Source organism: Symphodus melops (assembly GCF_947650265.1).
Source record: "Symphodus melops genome assembly, chromosome: 5".
Lineage (NCBI taxonomy): Eukaryota > Metazoa > Chordata > Actinopteri > Labriformes > Labridae > Symphodus > Symphodus melops.
Window position 1 is genome coordinate 13,718,377 of NC_136695.1, and position 17,772 is coordinate 13,736,148.

At 40.4% G+C, this 17,772-nt stretch overlaps 1 protein-coding gene across 3 annotated transcripts in view; it reads left to right on the forward strand.

The window, feature by feature from the left end:
- Window positions 1-15,552: 15,552 nt before the first annotated feature.
- LOC306823539 (CUB and sushi domain-containing protein 3-like) overlaps window positions 15,553-17,772 on the forward strand; it is a 218,788-nt gene continuing 216,568 nt past the window's right edge. For all 3 annotated transcript variants that reach the window (XM_079343128.1, XM_079343130.1, XM_079343129.1), the window contains exon 1: window positions 15,553-16,271. In XM_079343128.1, the coding sequence (XP_079199254.1) occupies window positions 16,094-16,271 (178 nt within the window). In that variant the 5' untranslated portion in view covers window positions 15,553-16,093. The remainder of the gene's footprint in view (window positions 16,272-17,772) is intronic.

A 17,772-nucleotide genomic window follows, 5' to 3' on the forward strand; every position in this document is an offset into this window, starting at 1 on the left:
CTTACTGTATTTTATGGTTTAAAATATAAATACCGAGAGACTCCGCCCCAGGAAGGCAGCAGGCCCAGACAAGGTGTGTCCCAGGATGCTAAAGGCCTGCTCTGCTGAGCTGGGGGAGCCACTTCAGCACATCTTCAACATGAGCCTGCGGCTCGGGAAGGTTCCTGTGCTCTGGAAGACCTCGTGCCTCACCCCTGTCCCCAAGAAGAAGAACCCCAGTGAGCCAGGCGACTTCAGACCAATCGCTCTGACATCCCACGTTATGAAGTCCTTCGAACGGCTGCTGCTCCAACACCTCAGACCCCAGGTACAACACGCACAGGATCCCCTGCAGTTTGCATACCAGGCAAAGGTGGGCGTGGACGATGCCATCCTCTATCTTCTACACAGGGCTTACTCTCATCTGGACAAAGGGAGCAGCGTGATGAGAATCATGTTCTTTGATTTCTCAAGCGCTTTCGACACCATCCATCCCCTCCTACTGAGAGACAAGCTGACCGAGATGAGGGTGGACTCGCACCTGGTGAGGTGGATCACGGACTACCTCACAGAGAGACCACAATACGTCAGACTGAAGGACTGCACATCTGACACTGTGGTCAGCAGCACCGGAGCACCACAGGGGACCGTGCTCTCCCCCGTCCTGTTCACCCTGTACACCTCGGACTTCCAGTATAACTCTGAGCTCTGCCACATGCAGAAATACTCGGACGACACTGCGATAGTTGCTTGTGTCAGGGATGGACAGGAGGAGGAGTACAGGAGCCTGATCGAGGACTTTGTGACGTGGTGCAGTGCCAACCATCTGCAGCTAAACACCTCCAAGACCAAGGAGATGGTGGTGGACTTCCGAAGGAAGAAACCACATCTTGAACCTGTTTCCATCGGCGGGGTCGACGTGGAGGTGGTCAGGACCTACGGGTACCTGGGGCTGCAGCTGGATGACAAGCTGGACTGGTCGCCTAACATGGACACTACCTGCAGGAAGGGACAGAGCCGTCTGTACTTCCTGAGAAGGCTGGGGTCCTTCAACATCTGCAAAAAGCTGCTGCAGATGTTCTACCAGTCTGTGGTGTCCAGCGTCCTCTTCTACGCCGTGGTGTGCTGGGGAGGAAGCTGCAAGAAGAGGGACGCAGCACGCCTGGACAGACTGGTGAGGAGGGCCGGCTCTGTGGTGGGTACAGAGCTGGACTCACTGGTGACAGTGGTAGAGAGGAGGTCTCTGGACAAAATGCTCTCCATCATGGACAACACACACCACCCTCTGCACAGCACCTTCACCGGGCAGAGGAGCATGTTCAGCGAAAGACTGCTGTCACAGTAGAATAAAAAAATGGGTTTTTGATTACGGTTATCCAAAGTGGCATTTACTTTATTATAATTGTCTTATTTTGTAAAAGCAAATTTTTTTTTTATTTTTTTCCTCCACGGACAGACTCAAGAACTCTTTCGTCCCCCTGGCAATAAGACTGTATAACACTTCACTGTCACGGCAGGGAAGAAGCGCACGGTGATCCCTGGAATCTTTTTTCACTTTTTTCTCACTCCTCACCTGCACTGCTGACCTCAGAGTCAGCCCCCAGTTGGACACTTTAATGCATATTGATAGTCACTTTACTGAGCACTGGTCACTTTAAAGATAATCACCCTAATTCATGTCTGGTTTCATCCTACTGTTGTGTTATGCTACATCTGTAAGGGTTGACATGATCACCCTAATTAGGTCAAGTTTCACTCTATTGTCTCCAACACTTAATGCTAATCTGCCCCTCAATAGTTGGGTACTTAACGATAATTACCCTAACCACTCCTGGTTTCACCATATTGTCTAGGACACTTAATGCAAATCACTGCTCCTTTAAGTTGGTGAGCCAATTTACATTCCTGCATTGACTGTTTAACGACTGTACTCACACCTCTGGCACCACCTCAAACACCTCTGTACATGCACATGTAACTAGTTTCTAGAAGGTCAGCACTTTGTTTCTAAGGCTCTTTAACTGTTTACAGGTCTCTTTTAACCAACACATGTTTTTCTCTCCTCACAGGTTATGTACATTATGCTATATTAGTTTTAAGTCTAATTGCTAATGCTAACTGCAGAGGTTTAACATATAATTATGTTTATTCTTAGTCACATAGGGGCTGCTAAATCTTGTTTGGGGGATTTGTATACAGAGGGGAGGGGGGACAGCGGGTGTGTATTGTAACTAATTGTCTTGTGTCCTGCCTGTCTGTATACTGCTACTGGATGCCTTGAATTTCCCTCGGGATCAATAAAGTATCTATCTATCTATCTATCTATCTATCTACTAAGATAAACAACACTTTCTGAATGAATTTGTGACATGGTTACTTAAACAGATTTGGGGCAGCTTTTCGGCTTAAAATCTTTCAAACATCTTAATAAAAACTTATTGGTAGACTCGACACCTCCCATTCTTATTGAAGCTTCATTTTAATATTGACAATGTTATAGCCATTTCAGATCAGTGTTACCACTCTGTAAGGGCAGATTTACATTTTTTTAATCAATATCCTTTAGACTCGTCACAGGAGGAAAAAGAACAGATGTTGGATATAAAATGAAAGATGGCTGATTTCCTTTTTACTTGCCTCTTTTTCAGGGTCCATGTAATATTACTGCTCTCTCATTGGCATGCTACTGAGACATTTGAAAGACCATTATACATTTTATTAGTTATGCTTGCACTTTTCCTACTAGGATAAGAAAAAAATGTGCTGTGAAAAATGTGATTTACTCAGGAAATGTTTCTGTATTATCTCCAATGAATCCTACTTGGCACAGAGAAGACAAGATTTGTGATTACACTGTTAAGTCATGGGCATGCGTGTGTGACACAACACACAACAGTTTCACTGATTTACAGGTGTTCGTACCACAGCAGGATATATGCAGAAATGTGCCTAAAAAAACAGGAATAAAAATGAAATATATATCAATATTGTGCTGAATTTCAAAGTTTCCCAGGTAGCCTTGTTTACACCCCATGTACGGTACACTCTAGCCCTCCACGAGGGCATGCTGCGTTTCAATCCGTCCTGTGGCTCCTTTCTCATGTTAGTCCCTACTCTCTGTCTCACCCTAATTTCTGACAATCCACTTTTAGATCTCTAAACAAAGGCATTAAACATCGCAAAATAAACCTTAAAAAGGCTTCAAAAGGATACTGGATAGCTGTTATGTTGCGCGCCTCATGAACAGAGGCTGCAGTCCTCAGGCCCTTTGCCGCATGTCATGCAACACTCTCTCCTCCCAACCTTTCCTGTCTCTCTTCAGCTGCCCTGTGAAATAAATAAAACAAATCATCTGTGTTTATATTTCAGAGAAGTGAAATGCAAGAAACATATTTCTGAGAGTGTTAAGGACACTGATTTTGCTGCGTTCCATTGGATTTTAACATAACACAATTTAAAACACTCTCCTTCAGACCCCAATTAACCAAGTTAGGTTAAGATTCCAGACAGCTAGCCTTGCATAATGCAGTGTAACATTCAAGAAATCAAAAATGTACGAGCTATAAATGTATGCTGCAGCTGCTGGATCCAGCTGCATTTCAGCCATTCACTGAGGTCACAGCTGGGCTCTGCAGGCCATCATACCTTATTCAAACTGCCCCATTTGCTCCCTCGGACAAGTACCAATACCTCTTTTTAAATCCTGCTGTCCCATTTTGTCTGCGTTCATCCCCACATGCAGCAGATCTGCTCAGACAGGAGGGGTGCCCACTGCCTTTAAAATAGCAGCTCTACAGTAACCTCAATCAAGTGTTTTCACTCAACTACACAGATCTTTCCCTAACCTGCTGTTCTAGACCATTCATCTTTTTTTTTTTTTTTACCCAGCACAGCCTAGAAAGGCTGTTGATTGAATTTTTACCATGGCTGACTAACATTAGCAAGCTTTGCACCAAGCCTTTTCGACATTTTAACACTAACAGTTCACAAAATTTGCCTTCATGAGCCCTGAAAAGCTTCTTTGTTTTGTTTTTTTAACTCAATGACATGTTTTCATGTCCAGCAATTGAAAGGCTTAATAATGTTTTCACTGCACTTAGCAAAAATAAGTCTAAGGTGAGTTATGCAAACTTCAAAGATGTGCTTGTTTTTCGTCACAGTTCAGAGTTATTGTATGCAGTATGGGGCCTCGCACAAACACATTTTTGGAGACATGAGCAGATGTTTTGCTACTGATACAAATTTTACTGTATAAATGGAAAGGGATTGAAAAACTGAAAACATTCATACACCACTGACAGGATTTGCTGGTTGAATTAGTTCAAGTCAAGCTAGAGAATAACAAAGCAAGAAATAAAGGAATGCACTTTTTATAAAGGAGATATAACAGACAATCATATGGAAGCCCTGCAATGTATTTTTTGTCACTCAGAGAAAACATAAATAAATACTGTGTATTAAACAGTTTATATTTAAAATATGTTGTCATTATTTTCTCGTTTACCTGTTGTTTATTCTTGGTAAACAAATACAACAAACAAACAAAATACAGAACACGATGTATGTGTGCCTTTCCAACCTCTTGACAAAAGTACTGAAGTCTTGAATTTGAGAACCTGATGTGACTCAAATACATGACAAGATGTTCACTTTGATTCTTTTCTATGTTGTGTTGTATCTTACATATTTTCCTTCTGTGTTTCGGCTTTAGACATTTTTGATTAATTCATTTTCATTTCATTGTGACATTTGTATAATGCCATGTTTGTAGAAATGATGAATGGCCTACAGTTTTTTTTCTTGTTAAAGCCATATTTATTCACATCTAGAAAGAAAATTCAAAGGGAAGCAAAAGGAATTGGGGTATTGATATTCAGGCGGATGCAGACTCTCAGCAGAACAACTGAAACTAAATAGGGACCTGATGCAACATAACAATAACAGACAGCAAAACACTAAACACAGGGAGGTAAAGAAATGAGGAGGCACACAACAGACGCTACTTCTTATTCTCTCCATTATTTTTGAGAGAAAAATCACATCACAACAACAGTAGGGGTTTATGTGAATCCAGATGTGTGCAGGAATTTTGTAAAGCTTCTGTGGGGCTGTATTTTTCTGGTTAACGAGACAGTACAGGCTGCAAACCTGAAACTGTCATATTCAGCAATATTTATCTGTCAAATCTGTCAGAAGTCTGTGCAAGCTGACCAGGTTTCAAAGTTGTATTTCACTGACCCAATCAGGCATTAATAATTGGTTCACAGTTTCACCTTCTCTTTGACTAACTGCAGGAAATTCTTTACTTTTCTTCTCAAAGATATTTGTTCTTCCAGGAGCCTTGTTTTCAATAACTGCATTTTTTTGTCTAACTTTTAGCCTAGTCTCATACTATGTTTGCTCATTTGTGCTGATTTTCTTCTTTTTCTTAATAAGGGCCTGAGTAACAACAGTGGAGATGCCCTTTTGTTTTTTTCTTTTGGAAAAGAGTTTGCCCAAGATATATATGCTGGATACAAAATATGTTAACTATTTAATTCGGACCAACATGTATTCATGTATTTCAAAGGTCTTGTTTAAAGTTGGACCTAAACAGTAAAATGACTTTCTCAAACTGCATGTAAGCATACTGACTGCAACTCCAGCGTACTCTTTTGATGTGCCAAATCCCAACATGCACCTCACCCAGGGTGCACAGAGGTGCAAGGGACCGTTGAGTAAGTTTGGTTGATATTAGTTTTTCAAGACTTTCTTGTTTCTCACTGCCAGTATGAAGTTGGTCATTCCTTGGGAATTAATTGGAGATGAGTTCGACTCTTTACACTTACCTTGCAGAACCCTTGTTGTATTTTCCCTTTCCAAGATAGGTTATCAGTGGTCGCAGATCAAAACACCTCTGGACTCTATAATCATTCAAAGCAACTAAATATTTATTGTAAGTAGTAGTCATCTAACCTTGGAACGACTTCCAATTTACACTTCATATGGTTTCTAGTTCAAATTGACTCACAAACGTTTGCTGAAAAGGAATAAGCTTACACATTCTTTTCTTTTCAAAAACCATTTTACATTTTTCATAACACAATAAGTTCACCCTGTCAGCCCTGTACATTTTAGTCATGCAGTAACTTAACACATCTTTCCTGCAATGAATTACGTCTCATTTGGTCTGTTTTATCCTGATTCACTCATCTTTTGAATTGTATTTTTTACCTGCTAGTGTCCCATCCATCTAGGTTGGAATCTTGGATGTGACCATCTTTAAAAGTCTTGGTGTCATACCACACACTACATATCTGTAGGTAAGTGATGTGATTTTTGGAGTAAAGAGAAAACTGAGTATATTTCAATGTTTTTTCTGCCTATCTCAACTGACTCTGGTGGTATGCATGTTGTAAACTGTTCATGAAAAGAGGAAAAGAAACAGAACACAAGTCTTTGTAATGCAAACCCAGGACCAGAGTTGGCTTATCTTCAAAAGATTTTGCTTCAGAAAACCCAATTTGCTATCGAACTATTGTCAGACAATAAGCAGCCCTAAAGTCCTATCAGGATGATTGATGGCTTTTGAATCTTATCACACAGACATTTGAAAATCTTCTTAATGCAGAATAAAAAACATAAAAATATCCTATGATGCATTTAACCTAAAGTCAAGCCTGCATATTATACATATAGCTAAAAAAAAAGTGTAAATTTGAGCTATTGCCAAGATGCAGCTACAGCCTGTCATTTCATCTTGCCTCCTTTTAAACAAAGGATTTTGATTAGTGAGATCTGCTTAAAATCTGTCTGAACAGGAGACAGAGCAGACAGGCAAACACTGTATGTCAGTGGAACTGGGATGTTTAAAATGTTGAATCTTTTCCACAGACAATAATAACAGAATGTTGTTCAGAACAAAACATCAGAGAGCTCTGCAAAGGTGTTTACTCATCAAGCAAGAAGAGTAATTGATCTTTAGAAGTCCAATCACAGAGGGAGCAGGTAGATCAGGACTTGATTGTTGCAATTTGATAATGAAGCAAAAGAAAACAAAAAATGCACACATGTCAGCGCACCTGCTTAGATTGCATTAATTCCATCACACTTCACATTCTAAGCCGTGTTCGATTCCAATTCAACAAAAATACAACCAAAAAACAATTCTTAGCTGCACACCTGCTTCCCTTTTTAATGTATACTGATTCTCTGTGACCTATTTGTAGATTCACAAGGCTCAAACACTTTATTTCAACCCTCTGTCTTCCATCAAAAGAAGGAAATATGGATGCGGACTGAAAATGTAACTTAAGAAGGGCTGCTTGAATCCTATCATCTTCTCTCTACTGACATGTTCTTTCAAAAATGAGCAGGTCTTCAACTCTGTTGGGCACTATTCTGCTATCCAAGCCAGCAGAGCAGGATAATAGTATATAGTATAGTATATAGTAGTACTAAAAAAGTATTGTAGTAGGTAGTACAAGTATTGTAAAAAAACAACAAAAAACAACAGCAACAACAAAATGGGCTAAAATTTGCTCTCCTTAATGTGGTTGTAGCCCACTGTTTAAAATGGATGAAGAAATAGAGGCTCTTTTCACTGTCGACAATATGATGCGTTACGAACATGTTAGATGCAAATGTCACGTTACAGATCCTAAAGGATGTCTTTGAACAGCAATTTCCTATTTACATAAATATACAGCACACAAACAGGTGTTTATGTTCAAAGCTATATGCAGAGAACAGGCTAAAGGGATCTGTTTTATCATATTTTGTGCCAGAACAGCAAAATAAATGTGCATTCACTGAAGACACTAATTGCTGTGTATAATTAAGGTTCCTGGGCATCCGAAGAAACTCTCACAAAGACATGAATTCAAAGCAGTTTTGGGAGTATGACCCGTTTTTTTGGCATAGCTTGCCTGAGGATGGTTGTAGGTATAAAGAAACATTAATCCTTTGGAGGGAAGATGGGAGATTCCCCTATTCTACAGAAAAAAAAATAGATCCACATAATAAGATAGTGTACCATCAAATGTGTTTATCTGTCTTCTTTGGCTGAAAATCTTCAGCTACCACCTGTTGGATTTCAGGCACAGATGATCTTTGTCTTCACAAAATGTCCTAGTTTTTTATGCTAAATTTATCTCACTTACATTAACATAATCTGCAGTGCGAAGAGACTTTCAGTAAGCAGGTTTGTTTTAAGTACAGAATAGATCTGTATGTTTCTGACGCTACAGATCCCTTGCCTCTGATCAAATCATTGTACATCTGCTCTGCAACCTCTGAAAACCCACATGAGCAAACAATTATCCCAAGTTCATTTCATCAGAATATAGAAATTGTTGCATTACATTAAAAACTGCTTCACACAGCAAATCAGCCCCAAACTTCTTTAATTAATTCATATTGTATATAACACAAAGTCTCAGGTGTTTATAATTCTATTGCAGTGTATAATTGTGATATCTTTTCCCAATGTCTAACACGGCAAAAAAACACAGAGTTCTGACCTACAATAACCTCACTCTCCATGTGCTCTCTTCTATTTAAGATACAGGAAATTAATTAATTTTGTGATGACATTTATTTAAATACTAGAAGTTGTGAGTCATCAAACCCACAAGCTCAACCTACCCATGTTCTCTATGTTCAGATTTGATAGAAAGTTCTGCACAAACAGGCTTCATACTCAGTAAAGTAATAGGTTTTTTTCAACCTCCACCACAAAGTCATTTTGGAAAAAATATGTACCTTTTTTTTTACACATTAAAGTCAAATATAGCTTTACGATGTATCTGAAATTGAGGGATACTAAACAGAGTTTGACTCTATAATGACAATAAGACTTTCAGGAAAAAGTAAGGGGTTGAAAATTTGACGTTTGCACAGCTCATCACAGAAGTGTTGTCAAACGTTCCATTTTGTGTTTCTGCAAAAGCACTAATAGAAACAAAACTCTATCATGCTCTTTTACTCAGGCAGTAAAACCATCGATTTACAATGTGTTCTTTGATGGGCATTTTTCACTCAGTTAGTAGAATCAGGGGGTTGGGGGTAAGATACCAATCTCCGATGTCTGATGTGTCCTTGAGCAAGACACTTAACCCTATTTGCTCCTGCTCCTTTGTCAGTGTATGGGCATGTGATTTCTTACTTCTGATGGTCACTTTACATAACAACCACTGCCTTCAGTGTGTGAATGGGTAGGTGTAAGTACTTAGGGTAGTCAGAAGACTAGAAAAGCACTAAATAAGCTCTAGTCCATTTACAATTTGATGGTGATTTTCTCAAAATTCCTAAAAGATATTTGCGCCTGCATCTTGACCACATACCCTCATATCAGGCCTCATGAATTTTCTACCCAAGGATGTACGCCTTTAATCTCAACTTATGAATAAATATGGTATTTAAAGTCATTTTTGTGTGAAAAGCTTATCCTAGAGGCAAAAAAACAAGTTTTTCATATTGTAAATAAACTGAGGTATTGATTATTTTCATCCCAGCAGAGACGCTGAGTCTATTGAGGTGTTTAAGGCCAAGATAAAGACTGAACAAAAGAATAAGTTCAAGAGCAATGAAGTGAGTAGACTGCATACAAAGCTGGAGTGCCTCCAGAATACCACCAGGTAAGTAACTGAGCCTGTGGTAAGTCACTGACCAGCAGGGAATGCAGCGGGCTGTTCTGAAAGAAGTGCTTTTAACCTTGGAGGCAGCAGTGAATGTTAGAGGAATTGCTAAGCTGCATTCAGGATACTTGATTTGCCTCGGCCTTGCACTGCGTTCTGCAAAATGTCATGCTGGCCTGAAGTAAATAATAATTTGCTTCATATTACACAGGAATCTGCCCCAAAACACATCACTTTTCATTTGAGTACAGTACATATGATATCATATGTACTAAAGGACTTTGATAAGCTTTAAAGGAACTGAAAACATGTCAGCTAAAAAATTTATCAATTCCAGTCACGTTGAAAGCAATACTTTCAGTTGCTGTACTGCAGAAACACAGATGCTATTTTAACAAAATTCAAATGGATAATTTTCTCCTCAGCAGGGGAGAGTGTGTGGTAATACGGTAACAAGAACAAACGGATTAAAAAAAGACTCTTAAACTCTTACACTGTTAACTGCTTACAGCTGATGTTTAAATTGCCCAACTTCACTTCTTCAAAGGCTGCATTCAGCTCCGCCACTTGACTATTTAAGCATTGCAACACTTTAGTGAGTGTAGGTAGGTCTGGAATTTCACAGTGTGATTATCTTCGGCTGTCATGAATACAGGATTATGTTGTGGACTGTCAGAAAAACCTCTCAGTCAATAACCCTGGCATAGAGGCCCACATTTTTAATATCGCCAGCACATTTACAAATTCTGTCCTCAACACATACAATCAAATGCAACATTTTGCTTCTCATGAAAAAAAGGGATCTGAGCCTCTACCCCCCCCCCCCCCCTTATTAAATGCATCATAGGAAAAAAAAAAAAAAAAAAAAAAAAAAGACACACACACCCACCTACCTTTTTTGGAGTGAATCAAAAAGCTGCCGTTTGCTTATTCTCCCGTCCACTCTCAATCAGCAAAATGTTCTCTTTGATCTTTTATTCATATGATTAAGTCTGTGTATCACCAGACTGTTCATTCTAAGTTTCAATATATGACGCAACCATCTTTGAAGTGGGCCACGTTGCAGATGACTCACTGATTTCTGCAATTATAATGGTTTGGAAATATGGTACATGTTTTTAATGATGGCGTCTTAAATTACCTTAAGTGTGACAAACACAGACAATTTCCTAAGTTGTCTCTTGAGCCTTTATGTCTTAAATGATATAATAAGTAGGAGACACCTTCACTTGTCCTGCTTATTCATTTCGTATGGCTGGTGCAACCCTACACACGTTATCTTTTTAATGAACCCATCAGTTTGGCATCCAGTTATAACTTTCATTCCAATTTTTCTGAATGCTTCCTTGCTTCTGAAATCTATTTTTTACACTTGCTTATTATAAAGTTCTACCCTTGTTCCTTTTCTCTGTCTCCTTTTTTTCCACTGCCATCAACCTCCATTCATCCTCTGTTTGCCCTCTTTTTTCCTGATTGTCCTTCTCTGCCTTTCCCCCAGTCTCTCTTTAACTCACACCTGTTTTTGATCTCTCACCTTTCACATGTGCTCCCATCCTTCAATCAATACCTTTAACCCTTGTTTTCTCTTTGCTGCTTGTTCTCTCCCTGTCTCTACAATTTCTGTCTTTTCCTTAGAGGATAAAAGGTTTCAGACCGTTTAATGTCAGACGTGAACAAAGCATAGGAGCAGTCAGCAAGCTTCTAAATGAAACCCATATAGGACCTAATGAGCAAAAAGGCAGAAGTCTGGCGAGCTCTCATCCATTAACAAGGTATATGTATAGGTGGTGAGATGAAGCAGAGTAGATGTACAGTAGGTATCCATGTGAAAGTAATGGATCATGTAGTGAAAGGTGGTTAAACAATGATGAAGGCCTAGTGCTGTAACGTGTCCGATGTTGTCTGGTACGTTGCTCTTAACCAGATAAAGGAAATTTGAAGGACATTCAGTGTGCTGACTTTTGTCTTTTTTTTTTTTTAGTCATGTAGTGAAAGACAAACCGTTCTGTGATCATATTTCCATACATAAGATCACAGGCTTTTCATAAACTAAAGCTATGCACTAACTTAATGCTTGTATAAATGGATCAGAAAATGATTTCAATGTCACTCTTTATCCATATTGTTTTGGACTTAAACATTTGCAATGACTCACAGCTCAGAGTATTGCCCCGGGCTACAGTGCTAGCATCACTCTGATGATAATCTTGCAAGACATGCCAGTGAAACTGTCAATAAACCCCCATGCAACCTGCAGGAGGATAATGTAGTGTGTGAATAATTGCATAGATCTAACTGTGTACTCCTTTGCATTTTCGGCTTGTTACTTTAGCTTTAATGCTTTTAAGAGAACTATTCGTAATTTTTATTTTACATCTTTGCTCACAGCTTTCGAAACAGAATGACAGCTTTTTTACCTAAATGGATCAATGAGTCATAATTCATTTGATGCCTAATAAAACAACCTAGCAAACTTATCAGAATAGAACAATAAAGAGAAGACATTAAAGAGTAAATGATTGGACTTGAGTAAAAGTGAACTTGCAGTTTTCCAGCCAGCCGATTTAAAACAGCGTGTATTTCGTTTCAAATGTTTTTCATGAATTTAAAAAAGCTAACACTCAGTTCCCAGTTGCTATTGTTTGCCTGTCCCTCAGCCACAGGTTCTATTGTATGAGAAATACCATTACAGGGGTTAATTTCAGTTTAAGTAGCCTAACCCTAGTCTCTGAAATACAATTTAACTTTGCACCAAAACTGCCTTTGCCTATGTCTTCTTTTACAAACGTATCTGTTCTAGTCCTTGAGTAAAGATTGTGTGTACTTAAGGCACGCGTTCCCCATATAACTGTGCCAGTGACTCTGGTTAAAAGGAAATCCCATCATTATTTTGAACCTAACCTCTGTCTCTTTTCTTGATTCCATTCATTATTCACTGACAGACCAACTTCCCACAGCGCTGAGATGAAATGAACATAATTCACACTAGCATTGTGGCTGAATTGATAACAAGATGAAATAGTGGAGTAAATACACACATTTAAACACAATGCACTTTTATAACTTTCAAGTTAAACATTGTTCTCATGCTACAGGCGCCCTTCATCTCTTATCTATCAATTCCCTTCCCCCTCTATCATCTTAACTCACATGCACTCATATCTCCCCTCTACCCTTTTTCACCAGGACACCCTCCCTGGGCCTCTTGGGTGTTGTAGGTAGCAGACCCAGAGTAATTGAGCTGCAGAAACTAGCAGTGGATTAGCAGCAGTGTGTGAAAGAGGCCAGATTCAGACACATTCCTCCAGGGGGAGTCACAGCAGCTAATCCGGCCCCGGTGCTTACTCTATCAACCCCCTACCAGCTGCACTTTGCCCCTGAACATAAACACACACACACACACACACACACACACACACACACACACACAACATATAACCCAGCCAGAAAGATTCCATCAAAGATGAATGCTAGTCTTTCCAGGGTGTGTGCATGCAAACAGACATGCAAATGTATTTTACTTTAAAGTCCTAGAGGGCACACATAAAACATACAAATAAATAGACACTTTATGCATCCATGTGCATACCCTGCCACATCATGATTTGATTGATTTAGAAAAATTTGACCCCGGAAACGAGATGGTTGAAGGTTCAAGGGGCTATCCATCAATACACAGTTTCTTATAACATCTTATACACATTTAAACTATGCATACATATATGCACAAACATTCATCCAAGCCCCCGACAAGACCGTCAACTTTTTACCCGTGTGACATTAAACCATTTCAAGGCATCAGTCCACATACATGGCCTCTGCTAATCAGAACATGCTGCTTGGATTTACAGGTACAACATTGGGAGTCCCTGAGGAAGAAACAGAGTCTGTGCAATCTGGCTGGTCGCTGAGTTGGCTGGCTGATTATCTGGCTGGTTAAGCGGACTGGTTCTGTTCTTCTTATTATAGTGGCCAATGCATAAAAGTACTTTAAATGCATGAATTCCCTTTCAGTCGAAGCTAAAGCATGCAAATGTTTGCACTAACATGCCTCCACACAGACAGAATGCTCAACCATGCTTGCACACACGTATATGTGTGTGCTGTTTATTCCATTTGGCATTTTTGTTAACACAGAGACATGGATACACACATGTACAGATGCACACAACAACAACAGCAGGATCAGCTAAGAACCAGTCTGATTGCTCATCAAGCAGCGAGAGCTGGCGAGAGGCATCAATACGGCTGAAGTCCACTCTCCTGGGCCCACCTGTCGATTACAGTGGTAAAGACAAGCTGCCTAGTGCCCCGATCCATTCCCAGCAGTCTCCACTGGGCCTGAACACACCTGACGAATTCTGATGCCAGGAGGGAATAGGGGACCTTCCACTCTACAATGGCAGCATTGGCGATGGTTTGCCTCTGCTGCATAAACCAATGAGATAAATAACTCTACAGAGAAATAGAGCACAGATACAAATCTTGCTCATATGGCAGAGATTCAGTTCATATGGGCACAATGAGTTAGATAAATATCGAGTCGTCCACAGAAACATGTAAAATGAGATTTACACAATCGCTACAATACATTCTATTGAGCTGGCAAAAACACAAAAAACAGAGAATTAATTCACAAAATGAAAAACAGTTATTTACAGCACAAATCCCAAATCCCTCGAGTAACATTACAATAAAAAATATCGGTGGTGATAAATAGTTGTGATATTTATCAACAGATTTGCATTATGCTTTCTGATTATTTGGAAAAATGACAATCACATTGACCTCTTCTGCCTTATAACTGGAAAACACTAGAAGAGGATCAGTCTGTTTTCTCTCATTTATTCTCCCAAGAGAGAGCAGAGGGTGGATAGATGGTTCACACAGTCTGTTCAACAAAACATGCAGAGGCAAAGGTTATAATCTAAAGATCTTCAAAGGAAGGTCGGGAGAAATAACTTTCTCGGTTTCTTCATCTATTTACCTATTGTTTCAATCACAGTTATTTACAATTTAATGGCCTTTAATTCTGAAGTACTCTTTTTTTGGTTGGTGAAGAATCAATCTATGAATACATTTCCTCAGGAAACTGGCTGCAGACGCTCTGGTTTAAAGTTTCAGCACCACGGACAGCTCTCATACTAATGCTATTACTAAAAGGCATGCTATGGCTTCATCACAACACAAAGAGACTTCGGCTAATTTATTAGCTTTCCTTATGAACCCTGCTGACTCCACGCCAATAAATCTTGCCAAACTAGGGCACAGGATATGGATTTATATGGAGGTCATTGCAGGTAGAATTATAAAATGGGCATTAATCAGAGCCGCTGCGATGAATATAATTGATTTAAACCTCACCTGATATCCAAGCTTTGCCGCTACTTTGAAACTTTGTTGGGATATTTTACAAGCTATTTTAAAAGACAAGATTCCAGAGAGTATGTTAGAGAATTAAGGAAGTATAACCATTAGCACAAACAACTCTTGGAGAAAGCCCCTCTGAATGTATTGATGCTCTTACTATGTGCAATCACGGCCCCCCACTCCTCTGCTCCCCGTTTCCCCTCCGTGATTTTTCAAAGTGCAGGTCGGTGACTGTTCCAAAGCTAGATGGCAGAAGAGGCTCACTGCAGCCTAGCAGCTCTGTGCCGTCATCATCCCATCTTTGCATTGCAAATTGCCCAGTCCCATCACTCCCAATAACGGCTGCGCTCGATCTCCAAAATGAAAATCAGAGTTATGGTGGAATTGCCTACCGGGCGAATTTCTGTCATCAACTCGGGACGGCATGCTGCCTGTCTGAGTCTCACCTTACACTACTTCCTCTCTCTCTCTCAGGCACACACACACACACACACACACACACACACACACACGCACACACACACACACACACACACCCACACATAAACTACATGCTGTCATTAGCAGAGTTCATTTCTTCCTCAGGATTTACATCCTCTCCATAAAGACGTGCCTCCTCCTCTCTTGCCACCCACACCTCACTGTTCCCACTTCATGATTTGTAACCCACACAGGAGCCACATCATACTTACACAGGACGCTCTCTCTCTCTCCCTCTCTCTCTCTCTCTCTCTCTCTATCTAACCCCCCCTCCTTCCCCACCATCACTACCTTTTCTCTCTCACTCTGCGTGGTTCAATTGCAGATCGATAAAGACAGCATTCAAATGGTCGGCTAGACTCCTCTCTCGGTCCTAATAGGGATTAAAAAGGAACGATGTTGAACAGCAGATACAGGCGCGCGCCGGCACAGATCCCCACACTTGATGCCCCTCTCAGCAGAGATGGTTGAGCCCTCGTCCAGGTTGCTGTGGTCGTCTCCTAAAATTCAGTCCTGCTCACTTCTCTCCTATCAGCTGACATAGCGCGGCGGGCGGCTCTGCCTGTTTCTCCACTGACAAGGGAGAGGTAACCTACTTCAAGCAAGAAAAAGATCAGCTTTTTAGGTTACATGTGTTAGTTGTGAGCATGAAAGGGATTTACAGGGACGGATACTACGACGGATCTATTGAACTACGGGACGTTTTCAACAGGAGATGCATTAAATGTGGCAGAGGGGACTTTGTTCAAGCCAAAACGATGAGGATTAGGACAGGATTTGTTTTTTGGAATCTCATCTTTTCACTGATGTTCACTTCTGTGAAAGGTACGAGCCACTGCAGCAATATCTCTGTCTTTCCTCATGCGCATGAGTGTGTATGTGTGTGCGCGCGCTTCTGTCTATTTAAGTGTGCGCGCGCGTGCGAGATATCAAAAGCTTTCACGTTTCAGACGTGCGCAAAAATAGGGCTGCCACGGTTTACTGGATGGAGTTTTGAGGGACGCATTTCACTTAGCTCAATGCAGGCTTTGACTGAGGCGCTCAATGGATATTCTTGCGGTTGCCTACGCTTCTTCTAATAGCCTACGTGAGCTGCTTTGCTTAGTAGGGTAACTAATGAATTGTTGCAAATGCATGCACTGCAGATTTCCTAAAGGATGTAAAGAGATTCCCTGTTTTATTTGGCCAGGCTTTACGCATTCTCTCCTTTTTGGGTCGAGTTTTCAAGTATTTATGTGAAGATTTTGCGTCAGGCCAAATTTCTTCCCAGAAATGTGACTGGAACCATTTGGTGGAGGGGGTGAAGGGGGGAGCAATTAGTAGCGTGGAACCAATTTGTCTACTGGTGTTTATCGGACTTGCCAGTCCAGACAGGTGTAAGGTGGGCTTGTTAGTATTCTACAGGCTCTTTCTTGCCCATGGTTTGTCCTTTGAATACTCACTCTAGCTGTTGAGGTAACTGCTGGTTTCATCGGGCTTTTCCTTGTGTGCACCAGCTAATTTGATCCATACCAAGGGGGAAAAAAATCAGCACTAACCAAATACTTTTCTGACAGGGTTTATTTAAATCCAGTCCTATTCCTCTCTGAATTCATGAAGCAACAACATTCTTCTGTGACTTTGTGGTTTGCTGATTGACCACCCCTGTTTTTCTCCCTCTTGTTTACCACAGTATTTCGAATCATGCAATTTGAAAACAGCCAGAGCTTATGCATTTTTTGCTCATTTTCTACACTGAAATGTACCATGTGTTAATCCATTGTCCACTGACATTTGGAGAACATTTACAGAAAACAAATAAAAATCCATTACTGACTTCCTTGCAGGCAGTCACATGTTGATAACAAGAACTGTGCACAAATGTGTGTTTGTGTGTTAATGTGTGTGTGCGTGTGTTTTTTTTTTTTAAACAAATAGTCAATGTTAATGAATAAGATTTCTCATTTTGAACTTTAATTTAAGGGTGAGCAGGAAAGGTCATATCCTATCCCAACCCTAGACAGGTTTTTATCCCAATATGTGAGCAAGTGTTTGTATTCTCAGAGGGTTTGTCTGTAAGTGTATGGCCGTTATCTGTTTAATGCATGTACTGTATGTATGTCTGAATATGGGCATTCACAGATATCAATTTACATGCAGATTTTTCACACTTGGAATATATTTTTCATGTGAATCTGTTGAGGGTGGATGAAATGTGCAGCATGTAGAGTAGCAGCGCCCACCAAGAACAAGCCAAGTCAAGTCGAGCGGAGTCGGGCGCTGTGCTGTTTCATCACCACCCACATTGTGGCAATGTCAAACCTCGAGGCCACTGCCAATCCGCCTA